The 16,222-nt window shown below is 54.4% G+C and overlaps 1 protein-coding gene across 5 annotated transcripts; it reads right to left on the bottom strand.

Annotated features, from left to right (window-relative positions):
* Positions 1 to 162: 162 nt before the first annotated feature.
* On the bottom strand, positions 163 to 15,460 carry DPEP1 (dipeptidase 1). 5 transcript variants are annotated; one of them, XM_053555470.1, is made up of 12 exons: positions 6,676 to 6,943; positions 6,438 to 6,589; positions 5,722 to 5,919; positions 2,296 to 2,428; positions 2,072 to 2,204; positions 1,793 to 1,943; positions 1,606 to 1,675; positions 1,183 to 1,359; positions 1,025 to 1,109; positions 867 to 942; positions 541 to 676; positions 163 to 467 (listed from the first exon to the last, which is right to left on the bottom strand). In XM_053555470.1, exons 2-12 carry the CDS (start codon positions 6,485 to 6,487, stop codon positions 309 to 311), a joined length of 1,368 nt encoding a protein of 455 aa, XP_053411445.1. In that variant the 5' UTR covers positions 6,488 to 6,589; positions 6,676 to 6,943; the 3' UTR covers positions 163 to 308. The 5 variants fall into 5 exon arrangements, with proteins under 5 accessions (XP_053411445.1, XP_053411463.1, XP_053411479.1 ...); XM_053555488.1 differs by lacking the exons at positions 6,438 to 6,589; positions 6,676 to 6,943 and adding an exon at positions 15,327 to 15,460; XM_053555504.1 differs by lacking the exons at positions 6,438 to 6,589; positions 6,676 to 6,943 and adding an exon at positions 15,390 to 15,408.
* Positions 15,461 to 16,222: the final 762 nt, after the last annotated feature.

Genomic DNA, 16,222 nt, shown 5'->3' with positions numbered 1-16,222 from the left:
CCAGCATGATTTTAAAGACCCTCAGGCCATATGTGTGGCTGAGCCCTCTTCACACTCCTGAGCTCATCCTGTCCCCCCATATCAGTGGTAGCTGCTGCTGTCACAAAGTTTGCTCCCAGGAGCACCCAGAGCCAGGTACTGACAACACACGCCCTCAGAACTTGAAGGGCCACTTTTTATTGCAGGTCTGCTGAGTACCTATGGCCTGAGCTGTCCCCAGGTGTCCCCAGGGAGCCTAGGTGCCAGCTCAGGAGAGAAGGCTGGGCCTTGTGCCTCGAGCAGGCTCTTTGGCTCTGGTCTGATGTGGGTCACAGGAGGTACAGGCTGAAGATCAGAGAGGCCAGCAGGGCTCCTGGCCAGTGGCCAGTGCTGGGGGCCTCTGAGTAGCCATACTGTGTCCTGCAGGACCCATCCATCTCGGCTAATGGGATTGGCTCCTCCTCAGGGGCTTGAGTGTGGTTGCTGACCTGGGAACAGACACAAGTGGGCAGCCTGCCTATGGGGAGGAAGGGAAGGGAGCATGGGTGGCCCCGTCCTCACCTGCTCCACTGCCTCAAAGACCCTCAGCAGGTTGTCAGCCAGTGCACCTCTGACTTCCACGTCCGTCCAGTTCCTTCTGAGTAGCTCTGCGATCAGGTCTGGGTACTTGGAGACGTCTTCTAGTCCCTTAGGGAGCCTGTATGAAGGCCGAGGGGACTGGGCCTGCAGACCTGGGCCTTCCCAGGGGACAAGAAGGCTGGTGGCCTTCAGAGCAAGGGGTCCTGGGCCTGTCCTCAGACACACGGCCCTCTGCCAGGCTCCTTGGGAGATGGATGGAGTCATGAGCCTCAAGCTTCCAGCCCAGGACAGAGATCTCATTCTCTTACCTTGAAACACCATCAAAGTCCCCACCAAAGCCCACGGCTTCAGCTCCTGCCACCTTCCTGATGTGGTCCAGGTGGTCTGCCCAGAGAGCAGCAGGTATGGGTCCCAACCAAGGCCCTCCCGAGCTCAGGTGGAGTGAGCCACCCCCAACCCCACCCACCAGCCACTTGGGCCAGGCTGGCCTCCTGTGTGCAGGACACGTAGTGGTTGTAGAAGTTCACCATCACCAGGCTGCCGGTCTTGTTCTGCACAGGGAGAAGGGGGCTGAGTGCTGGGACTCAGGTGGACAGGCCCCCTCCGTGGGCCCACAGTCCTCACCACCAGCTGCAGCACGTCATCAGGCACGTTGCGCTGGTTTCTACACAGGCTGTAGGCTGAGGAATGGCTGAAGATGACTGGGGCTTTGGACAGCTGCAGCGTGGCCTTCATTGTGGCCACAGACACATGAGCCAAGTCGATGATGACTCCCAGGCGGTTCATCTCCTTCACCACACGCTGAGAAGACAGGGTTCAGGGGTCCACTGTCACAGCCACCCAGAGTCCAGGCATGCAGAGGGTGGGTCTCAGTCCCCTGGCTGGACCAGGTGTAGTTAATAAACTCTGGTGGCTAAAAGTTTTGTGGCCACTGAGGGTTCTAGCTGGGTATAAGAATTCCATTTTATTAGCAAATGAGGCCCTGAGTTGGTGGAAACCTTGACCTGCTCACCCCCTGGCCTTCTGCCTTCTCCCTCGCCCACTCACCTGCCCAAAGAGTGACAGGCCTTGGCTCTGGGCCTCATCACTTCCAGTGTCCACCAGCCAGTTGTCAGCCCTGGGAGAACAAAGCAGGTGCCCCAAGGGGCGGAGTCGTAGTCTCAGCCCAGCCTGGGACTCAGAGGGAATTGCCAGGGGCAGGGTGATGTGTGTGACTTGGCACCAGGCCGCTTACCAGGGAGTGTTGCAGCTGTGCGTGAGGGTCAGGTACCGCATTCCCAGCTGGTAGAGGGCACGCAGGACACCCAGGCTGCTGTCAATGGAGTGGCCACCCTCCACGCCTATCAAACTGGCCACCTTCCCCTCCTGGAAGGCCTGTCGGATGCCTGCAAGATCCCAGGACTGAGCTGGGCACGAGGGTGTCCAGGAGGAGGTTGGAGACACCCCCCAGCAGCGCCCACATGCACTGTCAGGACGGGCAGGTGAGGACTCAGGGGCCAGCCCAGGACCCTACCTGCACTGGTGGTAACACACAGGAAGGTCTCAGGGTACAGCTGGCACATGCGGTGGATGACATCCATCTGCTCCAGCGTCCTCCTCACAGCATCTTTGTTCTGGGTGTCGCAGGGTGTGTACGCAGACCAGAACTAGGGAGACCAGAAGGGGTCAGGGAAGTACTGCACCCCAGCCAGGCCTCAGAGGCAGATAGGATGGACCCCAAGAGAGGGCAGGACATACCTGGCCCCCCACAAAGCCGGCCTTTAGCTTGGGGATATTGGTGTGTGTGTCGGCCAGAGTGGTCAGGTTGGCCTTCTCCTCCTGCAGCTGGTTGTTGAACATGGTCAGCAATTTCCAAGGCAGGTCATTATGCCTGGGGGGACCGGAGGCAATCAGGGCAGCCCCTGGTCCTGGGCCCTGCAAGCTCCTGTCCTCCAGGCTGACTTTCTGCTCTTCCTGCTTCCAAGCAACCAGGATGAAAGCCCAGGCCACCGGGTGAGGCATTGCCTATCATCTGAACACACCTGCACAGGTGTGGGTCCCACTGTGCCGGAGCCTCGTGTTTTCGGTGTGCTGGGCAGTTCCCCACTGCGGAGGAAGTGAGCACACATGCCTGGCCCCCCAACAAAGGGGGCTGCTTTGCTTCAGAATTGTACAGGGGGAGATGGGAGGGTGGAAACAGCCTGGTGGTGGGACACATACTCCCCACGTCTGACACTTTTCAGTTTAAAGATTAAATCCACCCCTTGAGGGGGGTGCTGGAGGAGCTGGGCGTCAGGTACAGAATTTGGTGTACCCAGGCCCCTCTGCTGCTTTTGTCCCTTGAGAAGAGCCCTACATCCACTTCCAATCAGACACTTCTAGACTTCCAAAGATAGGGCCCTGAGGCTTCTCGGAACCTGCCAGAGTGCCCTGGAAAGCAGTGCTCACACCCCAGACAGCACCTGCCCCCATCTGGTGACCAGTGGTTGTGAGGACACTAGGCTACAGCCCCTCCCCATCCGGTTTCCACCTCCAGTTCCAGCTCCCTCCTGTCCCTGCCTCAGTTTCATCACCTGCAACATGGGATACCTTCCTATATTCCTCAGAAAGTCAATTATGGGTGGCAGACGAGTGACTACACACATTAATATCGCACAGATGCACCTGCACACTGCCCCAACCCGCCTGCCCCTCTGTACACTGTCCAGAGTAGGTCAGCCCATGCAGCTCCTCTGAAGAAACTGGAAGCACTACACCCACCCTGGTGCTGTCATCTGTACCCTCCCTGGGCTGGTGGCCCTATCCCTCCACCCCCCCGTAACTGGGCATCTGCCTCGAACACTGGCATAAGTCACTTGGCGCTGGCATAGAGCTGGTACAGGGGCTGCGTGAACACACACCTGAGCTCTGGCAGGGAGCTGTGCAGTGGCAGCCACACCTGGGTGGGGCCGGGGCTGGGCAGACCTCCTAAAAGGGGACTTTACTCTTTTGCTGAGAAATCAGTCCAGGGTCTCGCCAAATGCTCAGGCACACACCCAGGAGGCAGAAGCCGCTCCCTCCTCTTCCCCAGCCCCCAATATTAGAAGAAGGTGGAGGAAGGAGCCTCTGGGTCAGGTGGAGCGCAGGACTATAGTCTGGGTCTAATCAGATCCACCCTCCTTATCTGTGTGGCTGGGGTGTGGGGGCAGGGTGTCTTTCTCAAGGAGGATCCCTGGAAAGTGCTAGAACAGCAACCACTTATGGGAGAGACTGCCTCAGTTATCCATTCTTCTCCTTTTCCTTTGTTAAAAAAACCCTGACTTTTTGCAGGACACAGGGTCATTCAAAATGAAGACCCTCCCAACCCCTGCACAGCTGTGCAAGGCCATATGCTCAAGTCCTATTGTATGACATTGACCAAAACTATCCTGGACACACATTGCTCACCATTGCTTTGTCCCTTCCTCCTTCCTCTGCCTGCATGTGAATGTGATAGCCACGTTAGGCCGTGAGGTGGCTGTGGAAGCAGCAGCCCTACTAGTATCTCCCTGGAATTGTCTGTTGTTGGAGCTACTTATTTGGGTCACCTGCCTGCAAGAGTTGCTAATACTAATAGGTTCATTGTTATTGATTTGATTCTGACTGCCAAGCTACCCTAAATTTCTTTGGCCAATCTCAGACCCCTAACCTAAGCCCCTAAGCATTCCTGGCTCTCTGAGCTACGTTAGTCTCCATGTGGCCTCTGCACAGCCCCCCAGCACCTGAGCCCAGCTCCCCTCTCCCTGTGCCCAGCTGCTCCAAGTTCTCCAGAAAGAAGAGACAGTTGCCCTGACTCCTACAGAGGTATCACCCACTTGCCCCTGCTGGGCCAGGGTTCAGGGACTCCAGGGTGCAGGGACCCCAGGCCCAGAAAAGTGGCCTCTGCAGCAAACTGTGAGGAGACCCAAACCTGGGAGGCCAGCACCCAGCAAGAGACAGGGAGGAGGCCGGTGGGAAGGAGTGGGGCACACTGGCCCAGTGGCGGCCCTCCTCCCTTTCTGGGGTTGCCTTGGTTCCCCTGAGTTTCTTATATAGTGAGTCCTCAGGTTTTCTCACAGAGCTTTTTTTCCCAAAAAGCCCAGAGGCATCTGCCAAGTAGTGGTGAGTCTAACATTTATTGAGCACTTACTATGTTTCAGACACAACAGGTGCTCTGGGCACGCCCGACAAATATGGTCCCTGGAAGGGAGACACACATATCATGCAGAGCCCAAAGGGTTGCTGAGGGGGGTGTATGGACATCAGGGCTGAGCGTCCCTGGGAGGGGCATGGGGCTAGACACACAGCATAGAAGAGGGCCAGGCATGCAGGCCTTTGGGCCAGGAAGAGCCTGTGTGGGGATGGCTGGGCCTGGGGGTGGGAGGTCATATCGGAAGGAGGTGGAGCTGCCTTCACTGAGACCAGAAGGGGAACAAGTAGGGAGCCCCAGGTGTCTCCACACAGCCTGGGGGAGGCTGGAGTTGGTAGCACAGAGAGGGGCCCCTGGACCTGAACTGTGTGGGGTCCCCCAGGGAGAGCACAGGCCAACAGAGGGGTGTTGGGCACTAGGCCAGTCAGGGAGGGCAGCCTTTTTTTTTTTTTGAGACAGAGTTTTACTATGTCATCTTTGGTAGAGTGCTGTGCCATCACAGCTCACAGCAACCTCAAACTCTTGGGTTTAAGCAATTCTCTTGCCTCAGCCTCCCAAGTAGCTGGGACTACAGGCGCCCACAACAAGGCCTGGCTATTTTTTGTTACAGTTGCCATTATTGTTTAGCTGACCCTGGCCAGGTTCAAACCCGCCACCCTCAGCGTATATGGCTGGTGCCATAACCACTGTGCTACAGGTGCCGAGCCAATAGATGCCTTCTGAGGGTCTGTGGAGCGTCAGCTTCACCTGCAGCGTTCAGGCGACCCAGAGCTGATGGGAGGTGGAAGTGGTCTCTGCCTCCCTGGCCTTCCCTCCAAGATGGGGAGCCCTGGGAGCTGGGCTTCACCACTGCCTTCCCCACCTACGAACTGTTGCCTAGACACCTTCATCTGCTAAAGATTTTAGGGGCCCCAAGAGGCTCCATGAAGAAGTGGAGGGCAGCACAAAGGCCAGAACTACATTACAGTCAGAGAAAATGGAGCCCAAGTGAGGACACAGGGGCCTGTTCCTAGACAACTGGACCAGGAGCTGCTTACCCGTCGATGACAGGGGTGACCCTCATGATCCTCTCCGCCTTGTCTCTGAATAAGTCAGCAGCACAGACAGCCACCAGGGGCCAGAACCACCAGCCTGGCATAGTGATGAGGTCCCCAGTGATCTGCTTTGACACTCTTCTGTGCTGGCCTGGCTGTCGTGCAGGAGAAGGAGCTTGGGGCTGTAAGGAACTGTTCTGCCTGCCAGAAGAGAGAACAGAGGCCTGTGTGAAGGAGCTCTTCCGTTTACAGCTTCCCCAAATCAATGAGTAACCAGCACATTCCCTGTGGGGGAGGCTGGGAGGGAAGGGCGTTGCTGTCCGGGTGAGGTGGAGGCATAGTAAGAGGCTGGAATCCCAGACCCAGCTGGAAGGATGACTGCTCAGAGTGAGTGGTTAGTGAACATTGCCCCCCTTGTGGTTTTGCTGGTTTCTTCTCCACCTAAAGGGGAACACTTAGGCAAACTTGACATAAGTAACGAGTTTCAGGGCCAAGCCTGAGAATTACTCAGAATATGTCCTCCATAAGCCGCAGTCCCAAGTAGATTTTTAAAGAAAAAAGGCAGTTCCTAAGTTGTTTACCAATCACTTACATTAAAACCACATAAGCTATTGATCATTGTTCTATCACAAATTCCAGGAAGGTAAAGGGTGAGGCAGCTAGACGGGGAACTACTGGGTAGAAGAGAAAGAACAAAACGCCTCAGAACACTGGCTCAGAACTGCTGGTGGACAAAGGCGGGGCTGGTCCCTGTCTCCCTGAGCCTCATAAACTCTGCACCCCTCACTCAGCCCAGACTGCTCCAAGTTATTTTCTTTTCTCAGTATTATTATCACCACACTCCTCTCAGGCCTGGGGACCTGTCTGAGATCTGCAAAGGAAAATTTAAACAATTATTCCATACTGCATTCTCACACTGCACCACTTTGCTTGTGAAAATAATTTTGCATTACTCACCATGGGGGACAAACTCACAGGTTCAAGTCCAGTCATAGCGAGACTCAGTCTCTAAAAATAGCCGGGCATTGTGGCAGGCGCCTGTATTCCCAGCTACTTGGGAGGCTGAGGCAAGAGGATCACTTGAGCTCAAGAGTTGGAGGTTGCTGTGAGTTGTAACACCATAGCACTCTACTAAGGGCAACATAGTGAGACTGTCTCAAAAAAAAAACAAAACAAAACCACACAAAACACAAACAGTGCTACTAAGTTCCACCCAGAGCCGCAGAGAGGCTGCCCACGGGTTGGACGGACCAGGCATAGAGGCCCCGGGCCACCAACCAGCCTTGGGGATGTACAGACACTCGCGGCAGCACGGAGGTCCTGAGGCCTCACCCCACTGTCTCACATAAACACAGGCTCTGGTGCACATACAAATACGAGGAGACACACACACCTATGTGAGTCCCATGAGCACACAGTGAAAATATACAGACAGGTCACACAAACACACACACAGCTATTCACGTCACACACAGGAAGCATGTCCTCCCTGTGAAGACTGTACAGCAGACAACATCCTGTCACAGCTGGAGATCACACACCAAGCTACATCCCACACACACAGGTCATTCCCAACAAGAATATGCAGACACATCCCTAGCCTGCTTGTGAACACACACAGGTAGTCTCTTCACACGTGTGAACAACCGTGTACTCAAACATCTGGACATGCACCCGCACTCCCTGTCACATCCACGCTTGGCACAGTATAGGCACATCTACAGCTGCAGGAGGCCTCGTGTCACCCCCACATGGCTTCTATGCCCAACTGGGTTTCTGGAACCCCCCAGCATACAATCACCTGTGGAGTCCAGTACCCAGGGTCCACCAGGGACCCTGGCCCTCCACCCTCTCTCAGGAGGACCTGTGTGTGGCTCACAGCCCTGGCCTCTCCCCACCAGGCTGATGTTTGTCTCGGTGGGGCAGAGCATCACTCTGCACATGGCCCAGATCCTGCACCCCAATCTCTGCCTCTACCAGCCTCACCTGCACCCATGTGGGTGGCCCTCAGCTCAGCTAGGCCCCTTGTAGCCACTTTGTGTTCCCTGGCCTTTGGCCTGACCTTTGGCTGATGCCCCATCACCTGTGAACCCCCATAGCACTCAATCACATACAGTAGGTGCCCACTAACTGAGCCCCTCCCCAGTGGTGGGATCGCAGCAGTTGGGGAGGAGCGTCTTCTAGATCTCATTACAGTCCTACCCTTGCCTGCACCCCAAATCCAGCGCCTGGGACCCAGGACTCACCCAAGCAGCTCCAGCCCCTGCAGCCTCACCTTGCCTTGCTGCCCCACCAGGAGGAGACAGGCCTTGCCTACCTCCAGGTCTCAAGGCCTGGGGGTTTGTTTCTGTTTTTCTCAAAGTTCAGTCCCCCAGCTGAGTTCTCTCGCTATAAAAAAGCCACCTCTTCGAAAGAAAAAGTCCCAGAGGGGCCTTCGCAATGCAGAGGGCAGGCGTCTTAATGTCTCACACATGCCAGCTGGTTCTCGTTTCCCCAGAGCACGCACACCCCTCAACCGGAGCTCACCCGCCAGCCCCACTCCTTGGGCCCTGTCTGGCTGGAGCAGGCAGGAGAAGTGCTGGGGTAAATCCTAGGGTCCTCTAGCAGTGACGGGGTCTGTATAATAGGAGGCGGGTGGCATCAGTGGTGCGCGGAGGTACTGAGGGTGGGCCTGGACTCCGGAAGACCTCAGGGTGGCCAGAACATGGCCCACGTGCTTTCTCTCTGCCACTGCCCTGGGCTGCCTCCTTGCTCCCTAGAGTGGGAATGACCCAGCCCAACTTGGGATGCCCTCTCTCCAGTTTCTTGATTGGGGGGCAGAGCTCCCCCAATTCCCAGCTACAAAGAATCAAAAGCAATCTCAGATCGGAATGTCCTCTGGCAGAACCACTAGGACTTTCCAAATCAGCCAAGTCCTGGTGAACTCAAGTAACCCACCAGTGACGCCCGACTCCATTCATGCCCTCCCAGCCCCTCACAACCCATGGGATCTCTTCTGCATTCCTTCTGGAGATGAGGGTCCCTAGTCCCCCAAAACAAACTGCCACACACACGTTCTGGCTTGTAGACGAGGGCTTAAACCCCAGAGGAAAGAATGGCCCCAGAGAAACATCTCCACCCACCCCAGTGCGACTGCCAGAGCCCCAGAAGTACCACCAGATGGAGCAGCGGCAGTTCAGGGTCAGGAGGAGGCTGCTCCTGCACCATCAGCTCTGTCGTCACGATCCCAAGGGTCAGTTTTCCCCTTCACATGTTTAGTAAGAGTGGTCCGAGGGGACAGAGGAGCACTGGGGGCACCCAAGAGACCTTCAAGACACATATGCACCTACTCAAGGCCCCCAGCACTCAGTCCTGGTGGAGCAGGGAGCAGAAGCCAGGCGGGGTGAGCCCAGGAGGCACAGCCAAGGCCAAGAGAGATGCCTGCGTCTGGAGCTGGGGAGGGTGGAGTGTCCTCAGGTGTGTCACTGGCCTCATGAGCCAACTGCTACACTGAAGCCCTGACAGAGAAGGGCACAGGCTCAACCAGGGCTGTCCTCCCTACATCAGGAAGCCACAGGAAGAGGGTGTTGGGCTGGGCACGGTGGCTCCTATTCTGGGAAGCCAAGGTAGTTGGAGACCAGCCTGATCAAGAGCAAGACCAACCCTGTCTCTACTAAAAATGGAAAAACTAGCCAGGTGTAGTGTAGTGGTGGGTGTCTGTAGTCCCAGCTACTTGGGAGGCTGAGGCAGGAGGATTGCTTGAGCCCAGGAGTCTGAGGTTACTGTGAGCTGTGATGATGCCGCGACACTCTACCCAGGGCCTCAGAGTAAGACTGTTTAAAAAAAAAAAAAGTGTCGGGGCAGCACCTGTGGCTCAAAGGAGTAGGGTGCTGGCCCCATATACCGGAGGTGGTGGGTTCAAACCCGGCCCCGGCCAAAAACTGCAAAAAAATAAATAAATAAATAAAATAATAAAATAAAAAAAGAGTGAAATAAAAACACTCTTTTTGTTGCATCATTCCCACTGTTCTGGTAAGAATGAAAGGTATATTCATGAAAAAGCTACAAAATACGGTTTGTTCCATTTTGTCAATTCTGGGCTGAGTTAAACGCTTCTCTGTTTGCATGGCCGGTGGTCAGTGCACAGTAGCAAGGTGAATGGTAAATACTCAGACATGTTAATAATGTAAATGCTTGGGCAGCGCCTGTGGCTCAGTGGGTAGGGCGCTGGCCCCATATACTGAGGATGGCAGGTTCAAACCCAGCCCCGGGTTGAAAAAATAGCCGGGCGTTGTGGTGGGCCCTTGTAGTCCCAGCTACTTGGGAGGCTGAGGCAAGAAAATCGCCTAGCCCAGGAGTTGGAGGTTGCTGTGAGCTGTGTGACACCACGGCACTCTACTGAGGGCGAAAAAGTGAGACTCTGTCTCTACAAAAAAATAATAATAATGTAAATGCTTAATTTTTCTTGACTTAGAACAACATTAAATAGCAAATGAACACCATAGCAAGTCGACAGGGACCCTGGGAGAAAGGCAAAGGTTTATATTTTTTTTTTTTTTTTTTTTTTTTTTGCAGAGACAGAGTCTCACTTTATGGCCCTCGGTAGAGTGCCGTGGCATCACACAGCTCACAGCAACCTCCAGCTCCTGGGCTTAAGCGATTCTCTTGCCTCAGCCTCCCGAGTAGCTGGGACTACAGGTGCCCACCACAGCACCCGGTTATTTTTTTTTTTTTTTTTTTTGTTGCAGTTTGGCCGGGGCTGGGTTTGAACTTGCCACCCTCAGCATATGGGGCCGGCGCCCTACTCACTGAGCCACAGGCGCCGCCCCAAAGGTTTATATTTTAATACTTTTTCTTTTTGAGACAGAGTCTCAATTTGTCTCCCTTGGTAGTGTCATAGCGTCATAACTCACAGCAACCTCAAACTCCTAGGCTCAAGCAATCATCTTGCCTCAGCCTCCAAGTAGCTGGGACTACAGGCATCCACCACAACACCTGGTTAGTTTTTCTATTTTTAGTAGAGACGAAGTCTCACTGTTACTCAGGCTGGTCTCAGACTCCTAAACTCAGGTGACCCTCCCACCTCAGCCTCCCTGAGTGCTGGGATTACAGGCATGAGCCATTGTGTCCAGCCCATTTTAATACTTTTAATGGGACTTTTTCCTGCTTTTTGAACAATGAGACTCACATTTTCATTTTGTGCTGGGCCTTGGCCAAGGTCTAGCCTTGGAAATGTGCCTCTGAAGAGGAAATGGAGCATGGAGGGAGTTGATGAGTGTGTCCCAGCCCAGCACTGGTCACGTAGGTCTTCACCAAGCCTCAGAATGGCTGAGCACAGTCCTGTCCTGATGAGCTCAGGGTCAGTGTTTGCCCTCAGCCTGCCAATCAGGAAACGAAGAGCCAGGTAAACTTAAAGAGGATCTGAAACACAGCAGGATCTGTGCCCCTGCCTGGGGCATGCTGCAGTCCTGGTGTGCAGCAGACTCCAGAGTCACTCAATTTGCCACTCAAGGGTGGGGACATGTTCTGAGAACCGTGATTTCGTCTTTGTGCAAACACTACAGGGTCACTTGCACAAGCCTGGATGGCAGGACCTGCTACACACGTGGACTGCAGACGGGTACAGCCAGGCCCTGCACTGAGTGCTGAGCTGGTTTGTGTGTCTAGATGTAGAAAAAGCACAGTGAAGCATGGTATTGTAATCTTTTTTTTTTTTGAGACAGAGTCTTACTATGTCGCCCTCAGTAGAGTGCCATAGTGTCACAGCTCACAGCAGCCTCCAACTCTTGGATTTAAGCAATTCTCTTACCTCAGCCTCCCAAGTAGCTGTACTACAGGCACTTGCCACAACGCCCAGCTAGTGTTTTTAGAAATAGGGTCTCACTCTTGCTCAGGCTGGTCTTGAACTCCTGAGCTCAAGGGATCCACTTGCCTCAGCCTCCCAGAGTGCTGGGGTTACAGACATGATCCACTTGGCTCTTTCGTTCGTTCTTTCTTCCTTTCTTTCTTTATTTCTTGTTTTCTTTATTTCTCTTTCTCTTTCCCTCTCTCTCTTTTCTTTCTTTCTTAGTGCTGGGGTTACAGGCATGATCTTCTTTCTTTCTTTCCTTTCTTTCTTGGCACTTTAGGACACCAAGATGGTGGATTATTGCTTGAGGTCAGGAGTTCAAGACCAGCCTGAGCAAGAGCAAGACCTCATCTCTAAAAACTGGCATTGTGGTGGACGCCTGTAGTCCCAGCTACTTGGGAGGCTTAGGTAAGAGGATCTCTTGAGGCCAGAAGTTTGAGGTTGCTGTGAGCTATGACACTATGGCACTCTACTGAGGGCTACAAAGTGAGGCTCTGTCTCAAAAATAAAGAAGAAAAAAAGAGAGAGAGAGAAAGAATGAAGGAAGGGAGGGAAGGAGGAAGGCAGAGCAGGCCAGGTGGCTAAGGCCTATAACCCCAGCACTCTGGGAGGCCAAGACAGGTGGATTCCCCGAGCTCAGGAGTTCAAGACCAGCTTGAGCAAGAGTGAGACCCTGTCTCTAAAAATTCTAGCTGGGAGTGGCGGTAGCAGCCTGTAGTCCCAGATACTCAGGAGGCTGAGGCGGGAGGATCACTTGAGTCCAGGAGTTTGAGATTGCCATGAGCTATGATGATGTCACTGCACTCTACCCAGGGTGACAGTGAGACTTTTTTTTTGTTTTTTGTTAGAGACAGAGTCTCATTTTGTTGCCCTCGGTAGAGTGCTGTAGCATCACAGCTCACAGCAACCTCAAACTTTGGGATTAAGCGATTCTCTTGCTTCAGCCTCCCAAGTAGCTGGGACTACAGGTGCCCGCCACAACACCCGGCTATTTTTTTTATTATTATAGTTGTCATTGTTCTTTAGCATACCAGAGCCAGGTTCAAACCCACCAGCCTCAGTATATGTGGCCGGCGCCCTAATTGCTGAGTTACGGGTGCTGCCTAAGCCCAAGAGTTCGAGGTTGCTACAAGCTATGATGCCACGGCACTCTACCAAGGGTGACATAGTGAGACTCTGTCTCAAAAAAAATAAATAAATAAAAACAAACCCTCAATGAGAAAGAAGTGCAGATGGAGAAATGCATTGAAGCCCCTCTCGGGACACGGGTCCAGGACCGTCCTTCCGGCATTTCCTGGGCACGGGCATAGCCCCCTTTCTTTTATGCTTCATGGTGTTGACAGGTGAATTTTTTTCTATTGACCAGACAGCCAAGAGCCCTCCCGGCATGGACATCTCCCTCCTCTGTACCAGGCCCCAAGTCACACCTGGGGGACTCGTGGCACCCATATGAGGCACAACGTTCCTCCCACCAGCCTCCCAGCAGCCACGGGGCTGGAGGCAGCCAGATGTCATGCTCAGGGCCTTCCTTCCCTCTTCCCACCCTCTCCAGATCCCCACTGCTGCACTCCTGGCCCCTGCCACAGCCCATCAGGATACTCGGCAATTTTGGTACCTGAGCTGTCCAGAGCCCTGACCGAGAGATGCCCGTGTCCTACCCATCTCGGCAGGCCTTTAGGACATCTGTCTGTGAAACAGACTTGAGTCTGCTGGATACTCAGGGGCCAGACCAGGGACTTGGGACAAGTTGAGGGTCAGCTCACCTCAAGACAGCCCAATCTTATACCCTCACCCATGGGCATGCACCAGACAGGCCTGGGCCTGTGTCTCTGCATCCACCCCACCTTCTACCCAGCAAGGGCAGCTGCTGCCTCCTGGTTCTGGAACTGACAAGCCACCCTCAGGCCTCTGGGGACCCTGGTGCTCCTGCCGGTGTGACTAGGGGCCACTGCAACCCAGTAGCAGCTCTTAACTGCTCAAGGCTACAGGTTGCCCTCCAGCCTGCACTCTGGCTGCACCCTTTCCCAGCCAAGAAGCAAGCCTGGTGTCACTCCTGGTTCCAGTCCTGTGAACTGAGGCCCAGACTTCATGGCTCACAGAAGGTGGCATTGGGTTCTGGTGCAGGCTGCGGGGTCCCAGAGGGCTCCAGTGCTGTGCCTCACCAGCTCTCCTTGTCATGTACTGAAAACATCCAGGACAGGGGAAGGCAGAGGGTGGCCAGCCCCTCCCCACTTGCTCTGTCCCCAGCAGGGGGCACCTCTGAGGCCACCTTCTGTACATGACACAAAGCCTTCCAGCAGCCCCTGTTTCCAGTGAACATTGCAACCAGAGGCCCCCCTCATTCCACTGACAGGGACAGAAGGACCCTCCCTTCTGCACCTTCCCCGTCCTCAGAGCTATGGCCAACCCCCACCTAGGATTCCACAGGGCTCAGTCAATGAGAGCTGCCCTTTGTGGAAAGGTGGGCGATGTCCAAAGATACCGCTCAGCCACGACCCACCACGTCTCAGGGGAGGTGCCCAGTGTTACTGTCTAGTCCTTGAGAAAATAACTTCACTGTATAAAAGGGGAGCAGCTCCAGGAAGCCTTGGTGTCCTCCATGCCCTTGTCCCCTGCACTGTCCCCCAGCTCCAGATCCCAACTCCCAATATGCCGGAGGCTTTCTTTTAGAATGTGCTGTGATAACCCTAGTTCCCCCAGTTGCTCCCCCTTAGCATACCAGACCCGGGGGTGTTACAGGCTGTGTCCCTCCCCGTGGCTTCAATTTAACAGCAATGTCCGCAGAGACTGAGCAAGAAGAAAAGTAGCACAGGTTCCTTGTAAGACAATTTTAAAGATGTTATTTAACTTATCATAAGATCAAATCCATGACAATAATTGCCCAGAGTAACCAAGGAAGATTGAAATGCTGCTATTACTCTGGTACCTTTTAACCACATCTCAGTCAGGTCCTGCCTGAGCAGGGAGGTGGTGGCAGTGCAGGGCCCAGGTGCACAGACCCTCCCGAGACCCACTGTAGGGCGGGCAGCCCGAGGACTGTCATCCCACCCTTGTGCCATCAGCAGCGACCCAGATGTCTAAGGCCTAGAACGTCTCACATCCGTGCTAAGGGGAGGATCAAGTGAGGAGCTGTCTTAGTGTTAAACACAAAGAAAACACCCTGAACATCTTTAACACTATTTCCCAGCTACTGTTGTAGACTATTGCCTCTAAGAGGAAGGACATGCTGAGCTTCTGGTCAGAGTCAAAACAGCCCTTTTTCTCGGAAAATAAGTACTTTCATTCACTCATTCATCCATCCATTCAGTGAATCCTTTCCAGCTGGCAGGAAGACAGCAGGGGCCAGGACCACAGACCCTGCTCACATCTGGGCAGAAAACCCCAGAGGAGGGGGCATGTACCAGGCCCTGGGCCCTCACCCAGACTCCAGGAAATCTTCCTGAGTCTGAAGGGCAGGTGGGACTTCCCATGAGGTTGGAAAGGTTTACAAGGTCTGATAGGAGGTGAAAACAAGCCCAGGTGGGAGGGAGGCTGGCACCTGCACGGTGGAGGGGACTGGTACAAAGCCAGGAACCCCACTTTCCCATTTGTGAATGGCAGGTCTGACCACAGCGCTCACCTAGACTCCGGGGTGATCCATAGCACCCTGCCCTGTCCATCTGTTTCCAGACTCCATCTCTCAGCTGCACTCTGCTGACCTGGGTGCCCAGAGCACCTCCCCACAGGTGGCCTGGCAGCAGCACCTCCACCGTGGGCCACTGCCCAAGCCCAGTCCACTCACCTGGGCCTCTGCAATGCAGCTGCCCCCCAGCCAGGCCCCCCAGCCTAGGGGAGCGCCCCTCACCGGATGCAGCTGTGCTGGCCCCTCCCCACCACCTGCCTCTCCTCCCAGGCCTCTACCCAGGAAGATGAAAATGCCCCATTTCCGCCAGCAGGAGCCCTGGCTTCTTGAATGTTGGGGGAGGAGGAGGATGGAGAAGGGAGGATCAGGACTGGGTCAGAGAGAAAGGGTGAGGGGTAGAAGAGGGAACTTTGCCCCAGAACGTCCTTTCTCCTCTCAGCCCAGGCTCCAACCCCTCCTCAGGCTGGAATGTTCTTTTATTGGCTTCCTCCTTTCCTGGAGTGTTGCAGAAAAGGCCTGAAAGGGTGGACACGCTGTGTCCTTCCGGGGCCGCCTTGACGTCAACTTTGCACAGCCAGATGGTAAGATGGCTGCACACCAGCCCTTGTAAGCCTTCCTCATCCTTTTTATTAAACTATGTGATTGCAAAAATATAACATCTATACCAAGCAGTGTGCAAGACAGACGCGTGCTGCCCATCCACACAGCAGCCGCACTGTCCATTACAGCCCAAGAGTGGAAACCACCAGAAGTCCAGTAGATAAGAGGGTAAAGAAAACGGGTCTGTCTGCACAGTGAGGAGGAGTGAAGCTCTGACACATGCTGTCACATGGATGGACCTGGAGAACATTGTGCCAAGTTAAAGAAGCCAAGTAGCTGGGTGTGGCCACACCTGTGGTCTCTGCTACTCAGGAGGCTGAGGCAGGAGGATCACTTGAATCCAGGAGTTCAAGCGGCAGCAAGCTGGGATGGCTCCACACATCACAGCTCGCTGTAGCTCCAAAGCGTCTTTGTTATCCACTCTGTCACTTTCAGTGACAGTGTGAGACCCTGTC

This window comes from Nycticebus coucang, chromosome 2, assembly GCF_027406575.1.
Source record: "Nycticebus coucang isolate mNycCou1 chromosome 2, mNycCou1.pri, whole genome shotgun sequence".
In the NCBI taxonomy this organism is placed as follows: domain Eukaryota; kingdom Metazoa; phylum Chordata; class Mammalia; order Primates; family Lorisidae; genus Nycticebus; species Nycticebus coucang.
Note: the sequence above shows the minus strand (reverse complement) of the source record. Positions and strands in the feature narration are given on the sequence as shown.

Bases quoted from the DNA above. Each gene is read 5' to 3' on its own strand.
- DPEP1 (XM_053555479.1), bottom strand. From the start codon at position 6,487: ATGAGGCTCAGGGAGACAGGGACCAGCCCCGCCTTTGTCCACCAGCAG. The intron at 5,920-6,437 runs CTGAGCCAGTGT...CTCTTCTGGCAG, and splicing joins GCCTTTGTCCACCAGCAGTT to GCAGAACAGTTCCTTACAGC. The intron at 2,429-5,721 runs GTAAGCAGCTCC...CGGTCCCCCCAG, and splicing joins GTCACCCCTGTCATCGACGG to GCATAATGACCTGCCTTGGA.